Raw genomic sequence first — 13,293 nt, forward strand, 5'->3', positions numbered from 1 at the left:
TCCATATGAAGGACCTGTGGATGTGAAATACAGCTGCAAACTAAACTGACAACTTTTTTCCTCTTAAAGTTTGAATAGAAATCTTTTCCCTCATCCCCTCTGGTATTGGGATGAAAATAAATACATTTGAATATTCAGATTATACTTGCCATGTGTTAAGACTTCTGACATGTGACACCACCAGAAGAAATCCTGCACATGCATTCTTAATAGCTATCATTTAAATTTGTGATGAGAGATGTGCCTATCTCAAAATATTTTCAGGGTGCAGAGAGTGGATTATTCCAAGTAATTAAAGGTGTTTTCTCTTGTATTTGAAGGTTAAACTTTCTAGCCTGAATTTGGATGACCATGCAAAGAAGAAGCTCATTAAACTTGTAGGAGAACGGTACTGTAAGGACACAGATACACTCACAATCACAACAGACAGGTATGGTTACAAGAAGGAAAGAAAAATGCCTGTAGCAGTGGTCACAGTTTAGAAAGGGTTGAGTATCTTCCACTAATATCAATTATTGTCTTGGTAAATTATTCTATTTCTAAGGCTAAAATATATGGCTATGCCACTAGTCCTGCTGTTAGCTGTTAAAATTGTAATGGACAAATCACATAAGGTCAAACCTAATATTTGTTAAATATTGTTAACTATTGAAGTCTTTGAAAGTCTCAAATGTGTACATAAAGCCTTAAGTGTTTAAAGTAGTTGTCATGTTTCTCAACAGAGCCTATAGATTCTGTTAGTTTTAGCAGTGATTGAAGAGTTTCATGCAAGAAAAGTGACACTGGTGACCAGACACTTCTGAATGTTTTGATTTTCTATATATAAACAAATCACTGTAGTTATTTATAGTTATGTTCAGAAGGGTGCATTGGGGAAATAGGTTTTCTGTGTTGAATTCTGACGCATTTAAGATAATATGTATTCCTAAATTGACTTTAATTCACAGCTGCCTTCTGTGATAGGGAAACATTATTCATAGTCTTTCCTGCTTGTGTGTGTTTATTGGAATTCTATTCCCCCTCTTAAATTTCCTGTTCTTTGGTATGATGTACTGTTTTATTCTATGTAAAATAATTACAAAATGGATAAAATTGTGCATATATTTTTTGGCTTGACTTGGAAATCTGGGTAGTTTGTTTGGACCATTTGTGCTGCCAACAGTTTAGCAAGACTGACTTTGTGGCTAAAACATTAGGATAGCTGAAGGGAGCTTCTGCTCTAGAGCACCTGTGAATGGTCTCACACTGTGTTCCAAAAGAAACTCTTAATGCCCCTTTTGATATTTCACTTTCTTTTGAATAAATTCTCAGGCCCCAGCTCTGAGCAGTGTCTGTTTCTTTAATGCAGGATTTTCCATGCTGGTATTTAGATAACTTTCTAACAGACTCTCTTCTCACTATGAAAGAAACATGAGTCAAAAGCTTGAGTCCTTTTTAAAATTTATTTGCTAGAGGAGTCATAGCTTGTAGTCATTCCAATGAGTGGTTTTTAGTGTCTCAGATGATTCAGTTTGTTCTGCATCAAAAAGGGGGGTGAAGGAGCCTGCTGGAAGAGTTGAGTGTGAGAAGGAGACAGCAGGTTATAGCTGGTCAGCGTGAGGAAGAGATTAGTATCAAATTCTCAGCAGCAGATTTTGATAGCTAGTTCTGGGAAATCAAATTTTTTTGCAGCATTGTGTCTTATCCCAACCAATTGTATTGGTGATCCCATTTTGACTTAGAGCTATGTTGATTTAAACTTTTCTTCTTAAATTTTTGGCTAGATCTCATGTTTTAAACCGTATTTCATGGCTGTTCTCACCACGTGTCTGAATCATACATGCCTTTCCCTGAGATTGCCTACATTACAAGTTAGAAAAATTGATGGCAAGTTTAACATTTTATTCAAAAGTGTATCACAGTGGCTTGACTTCAAAGAGCTGAGCTTGGTTTCTGCATTTTCAGGTGTCCACTAAGAAGACAGAACTATGATTATGCCGTTCACCTCCTCACAGTTTTGTACCATGAATCTTGGGTAAGCAATTGTGAATACCTGACATGCTCTCACACACACTTTCGTAACTTACAAAAAGTTCTGTCTGTGTGCAGCTTAAATGATCTTAGATTCTTTCCCTCTTCCACTTCACTTTTACAAGTGCATTTCTGGTTTTGGTATACATCGTTTATGTCCTCTCAGAAGTGCTCTAGTTTTTGAGCTTAGTAAGAGATTCTTTCTCAAAATGAGCCTAAAACTGACCCTGAGCGTGGCAGGAAAGACCCTAATTCTTAGGATTCCTAAGAAACAGCTCTGTTCCAAGACATAGAGCACAGTGTCTACATTTTGCCTGATTCCAAACTCTTCCGTGTTACTCAGAGTCTTCTTGGGCTTTTAAAATCCTCTCACAAATCTTGCCTCAAGCTGGAAGGTTTGAGGACTTAGGCTGGTTTTCTGAGCTCCCTTTTACTCAGAAAAGGGACATCCTCCCCACTTTCTGTTAGTTTTAAGACTCTGTTGCATCAGAGTTAGTGTCCTGAAAAATACATAAAATTATTGTAACTCTTCACATTTGCTTTGGAAGAAATATTTATCTAATGTAAACCCTTTTATCATCATTCAGAATATTGGGTATTTGGAACTTTTCTCAGTAGTTCATTTTGATAAAAGGTTATACATATGAATTATCCAATGTAAATGTATTAAAAAAAAAAAAATTCCAATTTATAGATAGTTTACTGCATTTCTAAGTAATCCTCTAAATATAATAAGATATCTTTAGACCACAGATCTTTCTTTTGCAGTGAATTCTTCAGACATGTCTCCTGTGTTTTTTCAGTGACTTGTGTTAGTAATAAGTATTATCTTCAACAATTTTACAGCCATTTTTTTTACAGAAAACAAGCTAGTAGTTTGAAATTAAATTATTGTTGAAAACCCATAGTTGTGGTTTGAATAACATATTAAAATTACTAGTCACATTCTTCAAGACAGAATGAAAGCCTTTATCATCAGTGTGCTTCCATAGATGTACTCTTAAAGTTTTAGCTGATTAGCTACCAAAATTCATAGTTACTGTTTTGAATTGCTAACAGCATTTAAATTAAATCTCCATATTTAGCATTTTTGTGAATGTCCATGTTCTTGATTTTAGTCATTGCAGCAATGACTAAATAATTTGGCAAAAACAATAAAGGATGGTGAGCTGTCTTTCCCTTTCACTGGAAGTTACTTAAAGGATACGTTTTATAATTGTAGAGTGCATCTTAAAAGATACTTTAGATTTCAAGTGCTTTGTACACATAGGTCTTTTTCTCCCCAACATCATGACACTGCATTACAAATCTTAAATTAATGGCAGATCAGTTTCCAGTATTAAGCAATGCCAAGAGAGCTGGGCACTGCTCACTTTATTAACCCCAGAGGAGCAGCACGTCTGTCCTCTGCTCTAACATTACTCAGTGCTGGAGGGACAGGGCTATACGATATTGCTACGTGAGTGCTCAGTCTGTATTGAATATGCACAATCCCCCTGTCCTTTTATTACCTTTCAACTTCCATGTTAATGTTTGATGAGTTCATCAATCCGTTGTAATTGTCTTTGATTTCCATGAAAAATTCATGGTCTCCCCAGACATGGTTTTTCATTTGGTGTAACGTGGTTTGTTTTGTGGTTGGTTTGGTGTTTTTCCATGATCAGTGGTAATGACTTTTAACAACTTGCTGAGAGATCATTTGGCTACATTTTGTAAACCATAAGCAAACAGGACATGGCTTATTTTAATTTGTGTGAACTTAAATATTGGGGGGGGATGGATTTGGACTGATGGATGGTGGACTTCCATGTAGACAGTAACATCAGTCCTGTTTACATAACTAAATGCAAGATTTGATGAGTTTCCCAGCAGCTTAGTGCCACACTCTGTTTTCATGCATACATGTGATGGAATTCAGTAAGAAGATGAGGGCAGTGTTGCATTCTTGCTAAGTGAAGGGGAAGCTGGCTGTGTGTAATTTTTGCCCTCAGTCCTGAAAACCTTGCTTCCTGTCTCTCTAAATGTGACATAACCATAATTTCTGTTAATAACTGAATTACTGAATTTTGTGAACCAGCAGGCATGAATATATAAAAGGAAAAACTATGCAGATATACAGCATGAAATCTCATTTGAAGTGTAATTACATTTTAATGGCAAGTGATACACAATTCTTTTATTACATTTACAAACTAGAGAACCCAAGTAGTTTAGGAATCTGAAACCTTTCAGAATGACAGTTCTTTGTGGTTTTGTTGAATGTGTCATAAACTATATGCTATGAAGCTCTATTGTATAGAGATGCATTTCCAGCAGAAAGTTGTTTTTAAGGTAATGAGTATGAAGAGTTTAATTCTGGCTTGTCTGTCGCTTTGTATGCAGTCTAAGAAAACAATTTTTTACTGTGTCAACAGTAGCCTCTGTATTACAGATTTTCTTGTATGCTTTTCTGGTCTCTGCTTCAGTAAATACCCAAGTCATCCACAGCTCACCAATTCTATTGCTATTGCAATTAGAGGACTCAGGTGGAATCAGTTTGCAAGAATCCTTGTTGAAATGGAGTTACATTTGAAATATGCCACAAGTGTGTGCAAACAACACAGAAAGGGATTACCAACAACTGGTACAGGTATTGTACCAGTATTGGTCATTGCTCTGCCTCAAGGCTCGGGGTGTATTGTGAAGAATGGATTTCTTTCTTAGGTTGTGATGTGGGGAAGAAAGTTTGTTTGCATTTAAATAAGTGAACCAAAGTTTATCCAAATCAAATTTGGCAACGTGGTTTCTGAGAGGTACTGCAGCCAAAGTGAGGGAAGCATGCTGGTAAGTTAATGCACTCACTGGATTTTTATCTTCTCTAACCTAGTAGCAATCAGTGGATGATGCAAGAAGATAGACTAGCCAAATTGTAAAAGGCTTTGAAGATGTGTTGGAGGATTGAACTTGGTGTAGAGAAATAGAGAAATTTGAGTGTTTTTTTTATAACCCTGTGTGTAAGAGCTGCCTTTTTTGAATACATGGGGAAATAAGAATAAAGGAAGGCATTGAAAGGCAGGAGCAAGCTTGCTTGATTTTGTTGTGGAAGGAGTAACTGAATGTCTGCTTTGTTTTTGTGAGCGTCAGAGGAAGAAGCAGAGTTTCCACAGTCAGGGAGGAACAGGGGAAAGACTTGTCAGATGCTCAGAGTAAAGAATTCAGATGGAGCTGACAAAGTGGGCAGGGGTGGAAAAAAGGTATGTTTATTAGTTGAGAATGGAGAGAGTAGCTATGCTGTTGGATTACTTGTAGGGGAAGTGGGTTGCTGTTGGGTACCCTGTTGGGCTGCATAACCCCAATGAATTGGTAGCTGAAAGGAGCACTGCATTTGAAGCTATCATGGCTTTCATGTGCTCATGCAGAAGTGCCATCAGTGGACTTGGCCATGCAAAATTCTGCAAAAGCTGAGGGCACTCCAGACCTTTTAGGACTGTTACCAAACTAAGTTTATGAATAACTTAAGTTACTAAGTTACCAAAACTCAGTGCAATGGTATTTGATCTGTATTTAAACAAATAAACCTCCCTTATTTTGAAGAAATGCAATTTCTTTCATCCTCTAGAACACATTCCCATAGTGGATAATGCTACTCTTGCTTTTGGCAAAAGGAATCTATAGTGCTTGTTATTTTCTGGCAAAATAAGTGCTTGCTTGCTTTAATCAAGGAAGTAAAGGGAGAGGAGGAGAAACATGAATTCATCATCTGGTTCTTGATCCATCTTCTGCTAGCACAGCTTCAAATGAGATACACTGTAAAGGCAAACAACTATGGAAAGCTGTTCAGAATCCTGGTAGATATTGGTGGCTTGATAGCAGTTGCTTGGTAAGACAGTGTGCTGTTTCTCAAGATGGATCTGAACAGTGGGAACAGTATTAATTAAGGGTCTGCATATTGTGTTCTTGGTTCCACCTGTTTCCATTGCAGGTTGGGTAATGAGGCTGCCTAAATCTAATGGAGTGCTCAGTTTAGTTTTAGTCTTTGTTACTGACAGAGATGCCTAAGAAGCAAGAAGTGTACCTTAAGATCCCAGACTGAAGTATTTGGCACCTTAGCTTTGGTAAATGGAGGCCCATGAGTTCAGTTATCTTTAAAGCACTCAGATTTTAAAACTTGAGAGTGCTTGTTTAATTTCTTATTTTGAAGTAGGTGGATATCCTTCACTTCCTGTTCAATAGTTTTCAGGTTATTAATGAAACATTTGTATTTTATTAGCTTCTAGACTGTATTCAGTAGATATCTGTCCTGCACTGTCTGGTTTGATTCCGTTCAAATTATCCCCCAGGATTGTGCATGGATTGAGCTAATCAGTAAAAGGATGAGACTGCTAAACAGCAAGTCGTGTTTCTGGTGCTTCTTGAATGCTGTGACATCTCTCTAAAGCTGAATGACTTTTATAATTGTTAAGTGATTTTTAAAGAGTGAGAGTGTGCTGCCCTCAAGTGGTTAAAAAGATCATGAACTGATTTCTTCACACTGCTCAGATTAATAGTTTTTCACTAAAAAGTAAAGTTCTCTTAAAAGTTGAAAGCAGGAAAGAGAGACAAGTGGAGCAGGAAGTTAATTGTCCAGTAAGAAAAAACATTCATTCACCCACATTATAAAGGGGAGGAATCTGAAAAAGACAGAGTGAGGAGATAGCTTGGTTTGATTGGTTTTAAACCAATCAAAACTACAAAAAGGTGCAGCAGTTTTCCTTGCCTCAATTCCACATGACTTTCAACATACACAAATGCAAGATGATGGATAGTGGAGGATACTGTTCTGCATCATACAGCTGAGATCTTGAAAGATTAGTGAAAAGTAGATGTGGGATTTTCTATTCTCCAGTGTATTTCTTAAAGTGAAAGATCTAATTTGGCATACTAAGAACATCAGTAAGGTAATGCTGTACACTTCTGAAGCCTCCCTTGCTTTTTCTAGTACTATTGTTACAGGAGTCTGATTAAAAAAAGATTTGAGACACTAAATAAAAACAATTTTGGGAGCAAAAAGGAATACAGAAGTAGGCATAAGAGGAAAGTGGCTACTGAACACCTACAATAACAGCCAAAGGTCTTCTGTGTGCATCTCTTTGCATTGTGCTTGCACTGTGGATGTTCATAGTACTTGAAAGGATAAGGAGGTTGAACCAGAAAGGTGAGGGGAAAGAAAAAAACCTGAAGAATGGACAGAGTGATACTAGAGGCTTAACTAAAATGTACACGAACTTTAACTCCAGAGCTGTGTAGTTTGAGACCAGTGTCCCACATGGGTTTTACATTGCTTTATAAGTAGAGCACTCAGCTGCAGGGCACTGGTGGGTTGGGGAATCTGTGTATGCATGCAGCTGACTGAATATTGCTACATGACCATTGGTGTTACCCCTAAAACCCATTGTACAGTATTCCTTAACTTCATGTTTTGTACACTCAGGATGTTCTGACATTTGGGTTAAAATGGAAGGTGGAGGGAGACATTCTTAAGTCTTGCTGAAAACACTCTCCCTGGGCAGAAGAAAATTGAAGATCCATTGGGATAGAAAGGAGGGGCCATAGGATAGTGATTAGAGTGTGTACCTGGAGAGACAGACTTAGAGCTCTGGGCACCATGTAGTATAACTGAAGACTGCTTAGTGTCAATCTCCTGACTTTGAGGTATGAGAATAATGAAGTGTGATATAATTGTGCCCTCCCTACAATAGTGTTATTTCTCAGTATGTCATTATATACAGTTATGCAAACTGAGGCTGAAGTAAAGATGGTTTCTAAATATTGTAACATATCTGCTTTGGCTTGAAGTATGTATTACACATCATTGTGCACTCACTGGTGCTCAGATTCTGACATTAATGTGAGACAGAAAAGATAAAGCTAAATGTCATAGTAGATGTTAAATTTCATAAACTTTCTCTGAAGATCAAGTATTTAAAATGAAAGTTTTGCTGACAGGAAATGTATATTGTAGTGAAAGAAGGTTAAACTTTTTTTTTTGTACCTCTTGCTTAGAACCACAAAAGATGAACTTTGAAGTGAAAGTCTGAATTAAAAATTCTTTGTACTCTTTCAGTCTGTAATAGACTTTTTCCTATTATATGTCTTTAAGCCCTGTGTTTCTAGCTGCTGGAGAAACAAGGGACCTTTTTCATACATAAATATAATTTTTACAGCTGTTTAATTTTCACTCTAAATATTGGAGTGAAGTGATGTCAAATGGGGCATAGATACTAACAAAATGAACAGAAAATCATCAAAGAACAGGCCCTTAGCATCACTGGTCTTTCTTGAGGAGGTCAGAATCTTACCTGGTCAGAATTCAGAAAACAAACTGAGTTGCATAAATACCTTATAAAATTACCCTTTCAGAAGCTTGGATTTTTGAGAAAATAAGTGCAGCCACTTCAGCCCAGAGAAATGAGATGTTGTCCTCATTTTCTAAAGAGGCAATCCTAGATGATGGTGACTGCTGAGGACTCCTGAAGCTGGTGACAGAACCAGAGATGAAGAGTATCATTAAGTGTGAGAGCATCTCTTAACTTCTGATATTATTTTTTGAGGAAAAATTCTGTTCTTTCTTTTCTGCTTATTCTCCTTTTCTGTTATACGTTTGTCTTATCCTGTGCCATTGCTGCGTGCTAGAAAATTATGTTCTGCTCTTTTAGAAGAATGTATTTTAGCCTATTCTGCATCACAAGGCAACTAAAATTCTTTGTATTCAGTCTCATCAGACAAATGTTTTGCTTCTTTACTAATTTATTTCAAGTTTATAACCAAATAATACAGTTCAAAGATGTCATGGAACCAAAGAGACATGTACATAATTGTTTGGCAAATCCTTTTTTCAACTGAAGGTACAAAATAATTTGGGAAATGTCCAAATAACTGTCATTTATTACCCGAATATGTGTGTTTATTGAACCATACAGAGTATCTTTTATTTCAGTACAATACTAAGGAATTAGTTGTATTTATTCTAGGCTATACAGAGTTTGAAATTTGACTTGCAACTTAAAGAACTTTCCTTCCCCTCCAAAAAAAAATTCCACAAAAATACTTGGTCTTTGTTAAACAGCATAAAATTTTTAACTGTTCAAACCAATGACAAGAAGATTTACTAACAAGAATCATGCTTTTAATTGCCTTGAAGACTTGTGTACCACTTAAAAATTTTAGTTAAAATGTTTTCCCCAGAAGAAACACTAGGGAACTGACAATTATAATCCTCCTTCATATAGTTATGACAGCAAAATTATGAAAGTTAAACCAGTGGAAAGAAGAAAAATTATGGTGAAATGCCTGCTAAAGTGATCAAAAATGCTTTCCTTTCTTCTTTACTTAAAGATACAATATAAATTGATTTTTTTGTAAGTTACATTTATGTAAAAGCAATTTCTCTGGACAAAATACTATTCTAGTATTTATACTTTGTCAGCAATTCAGATTAAGCACTGTAAAAGCTTGTAAATCTCCCAAAATACTGGCTTAAATTGTAACATAAGATTTGCTTAGAAACAAATCCTTATTTTATTTGTGGCATTAAAAACAATAATTCTCTATATTTGCATTAGAAAGTGTAACAAAAAAAAGCAAACCCGAGACAGACAAAGCCCAAACAATAAAAAAAACCAAACCAACCAACAAACAAACCCCCCCAAAAAAAAACCCAAACCAGAAAAATCACAGAAAATCTAAATCATTTTTCCGTGACTCATTAGTGATAGATTTGGATCCTTTGACCTTATTTGCAAAGGGTTTTTTCTGTTGTGGTGTTTTGTTTTGGTTGGGTTTTTTTATTTGGTTGGGTTTTGGGGTTTTTTTTCCCTGTTCTTATTGGAAGTTTTGGTAAAAGAAACAGTTGGAATTATCAGCTGATTGCATCTACAGCCAGGTTGGTTAATACTGATGTTGTGTCTTGTGATAGAAGGACACAGTCATTTTTAATAAATTCATTGAAGAAATAAAAGTTCTTGATATTACCTCATTTATTAAGTGGGGATTCTAGAAAAATGTTTCAGAATGCCACACTTGTATTACAGTTTTCACTGTTTTGATATCAATTGTAAGGCTCTTCCTGCAGCATTTACTAATACTTTAAATTTGCAGGGGACAGAAATATCTGACAAAACTTTGGGTAATGAAGATCTCTATTTTGAAGTTTCTTTCATTGTATTACTAGTTTTCTTCAGAACACTTTAAACTGAAGCTACAATGCTTGTAACATTTCCACTATCCAGAATTCGTGGGTGCTTTTCTTCCTAGGGTACTTTTTCAAGGGAAAATGTAATTCCTGATTCACTCTTTCTCTTGCAATAAATCTGGTTGAAAGGTGTTTTAGGTTTCACTCAGTACAGTCAGTTTGCAAAAATCTGGTTTCTGTTCAGTTTCCTGTTTGTGATGTATGTCTGGAGCTGTGTACAGCAGGATAACTCTTCATTCTGAGGCACGGCCACCAACATGGCAGCAATGGATACTGGCTTCTTGTAGCAGGGCTGAGGAGTGGGTTTTGAAATCTCCCCCTACTGTCAATTCCCTTCCTGCCTTGCTCCTGGCTGGAAGTCTGATTTTTATTTTGAAGTCTGTTTTGACACACCGTTCTGCTGGGAAGGATTCCAAGAAAGAAATACATAACAGATTCTCTGGCCTCTTTTAAAATCTTACTCTGTATCACTCAGAAGAGAGAAGGAAATCTTAATCTGTTTATCAGTGTGCATCTCCAAAATCCTGTAAGTTAATGTGTGCAGAGAAGGATTTTGCTGAAGAGATAAATATAATAACTAATTAGTTCTTTTTATCCTTGCTATAACTTAAAGGTGTTTAAAAGCCTCACAGTGCTCTTTTGTTTGAACTTCAAAGATGACTTTGGTCCAGGGAGTAACTAGGGCTGATACCCTGATTCCCTTACTCTTCAGAAACTCTATCCCTGTGAGAGAAGCTTTTGCTTTAAAATTCTTTCAGAGTTGAGGGAAAAAATGTCTTGTACAGGCATTATGCAGATAAACAGGGAATATGCAAAACAGGATGATGTTGTTAATTTAAGACTATGTAAATTTCCAGGTTGAGTTGAAGTAAAGGAATACTTTAGTCTGCCCAGTTGTTGTGCTGCTCTTTTAGCAGTACAGGCTACAGTATGGCTTTTTTTTTTCCTGCCCCCCCACCCTCTAGAAATTGAATGAGGTTCTTTTACTTCTGTGTTGTATTACATCCAGGTTTTAATGTCAGTTATATGAGCCTTTCAGCAGTGTTAATCACTGTTTCTGACTAAACATTTGGACTCAGAGAATTAAAAGAAAATTAAAAGAATTAAGAGTTTCCATTTACTTGGTGCAGCATTTGTTAAAGTGTTTTTAAATTTGGATACATGGACCCAAGCACACAGAGTTATAGGGGGGAAAAATAAATCTTGGGTCTTAATTAAAGGTTATTAAATATTGTGGTTTGTCTGCAGCAGCCTTGTTGACTAATGGATAGAATACTTTAAAAGAAACAAATTAAAAACTGTCTTCCCCATCCCAAACAAACAAAAAAGCCCAGCCCTCCTGTCATGACCAAGTTTATTTGGATTCTGCATAGTATAGCTAAAAATTTACTGAAGAGCCCTTTCTGGCAAGAGAGATTCTAAAAAATATGGATTTTAAAATATTTTTTTATTATGTAAATGCTTTCATATAATGATTCTTTTAATTTATTGCCTGAGAAATACAAGTTTTATTTAGATGTGGTTTCTAGAACAATCATAAGAAAACCATGACTGCCCCAAGTACTTCAAATTGTGTTTCTTGTGTAGTTGAAATAGTACAAGGATCCTATGTATAGTTCACATCATTAAAGTACTAAATAATAATAAATATATAATGTATAATATATAAAAATAGAAATACATCTGTGAACCGTATATATTTATGCAAGTAAATAAAAATTAAACATACAAAAATAACAGTTTATAACATCTGAAATAGCCTGTAAAAGGTGTGTGAAGCTAGAGAAGGCTTTCTGAATTGGGAGAGATGTTCAAAGACAAATTTCTAAAGAACAAATGCACAAGCCAAGTATTTACAGGCATCAGGTTGATGTCTTCTTTCTGTGTTCAACTTTTGATCCTATCTAATCTCACGACACTAATTAGGTAAAAAATTAGCACCCTGTGGATAGAGATTCTCTTGAGGAGCAGTTTTGGTTTTTGCAAGGAGAGGAAATAGAGTAATTGGTGGTGCTTTTCCTTACGAGTCACAATTAAAACATTTCCCAAATGGTGAAGGATTGCTGTCTCTCATCATAGGTTACTTGGTATGGGCTATCTCATTGTGCATCTTACAGCCAATGCAAACATGCCAAAATCATAGGCTAGGGACATAATAACTAGGTGGCTACTTCCAAAGCTTGAACATTTAGGGTTATTTAAAATTACTACTTTTACAAGGGTTTTTTTTGTTATTCATTATGTATAGTCTATGAACCATTTCCCATTCTGACTCTTCTAGTTACATCTGCCAGATGCATAAAGAACTTGATCAGTGAGAGGAAAGAAACTTACCCTGCACAGAAAACATACAGAATGTAGGCACCTTTTGAACTCCTCTGCCTGAGGCTTGAATTACAAGCCTTGTACATTAAAGAAGGAGAAATATCTTCCACAATAAATGTCATTTTTCAAGTGAATTGGTATGAGAGAGAAATTTCTTCACATTATTATATAGCTCTGTTTCAGTCTTGAGTAGTTGTTAAGACAATGTATATTTTCTTTCAGAAAACTGAGATGTGGGAGAGTGAGAAGTCAGAGGAAGACATGGAAGAGTATATCTGGGAAAATAGCTGCTCTCAGAAAAATGCTCTGGATACCCTACTTCGAATAAAAGCCTCAGAGAATGTCAGTAATGTAACTAAGGAAGAGCTGCTTGCATCTGAAGTGGTTAAGAATTACAGAAACTCTGTAATTGCACTGAAAAATGAAGGTGAAACAGAAGATAACATGTCTCATTATAAGGAATCTGTAAAGAAGCTGTTGAACATACAAGCATTATGAGAGCAGACTATGCAGGTACCCCTGATTAGGGAAGTATTAAACTACTGTGTTCATGTTGCTTTGTGATATGGATATCTAATTATTCAGGACCTTAACCAAAAATATGAAACCTCATGATGAATTCATTTCAATAGTAATCAGATTTTTCTTTACTGATGGATTTTCTTGTAAGCATAATTTTCCTGTCCATGAATCTTGTAATTTGAATAAAGTATGTTTTCAGTTGTACTGGTGACTTGATCACTCTGTTC

At 35.9% G+C, this 13,293-nt stretch overlaps 1 protein-coding gene across 1 annotated transcript; it reads left to right on the plus strand.

Moving 5' to 3' along the window:
• Window positions 1–298: 298 nt before the first annotated feature.
• Window positions 299–13,042, plus strand: LOC103773092 (28S ribosomal protein S35, mitochondrial-like; the record flags this gene model as incomplete). The annotated part of the gene is made up of 3 exons (XM_008940451.1): window positions 299–430; window positions 1,945–2,014; window positions 12,767–13,042. Coding segments are annotated over 3 exons (478 nt in total), but the record flags the coding sequence as incomplete, so codon positions are not given.
• Window positions 13,043–13,293: the final 251 nt, after the last annotated feature.

This window comes from Merops nubicus, unplaced genomic scaffold, assembly GCF_000691845.1.
Source record: "Merops nubicus isolate BGI_N331 unplaced genomic scaffold, ASM69184v1 scaffold3760, whole genome shotgun sequence".
NCBI classification, from domain to species: Eukaryota; Metazoa; Chordata; class Aves; order Coraciiformes; family Meropidae; genus Merops; species Merops nubicus.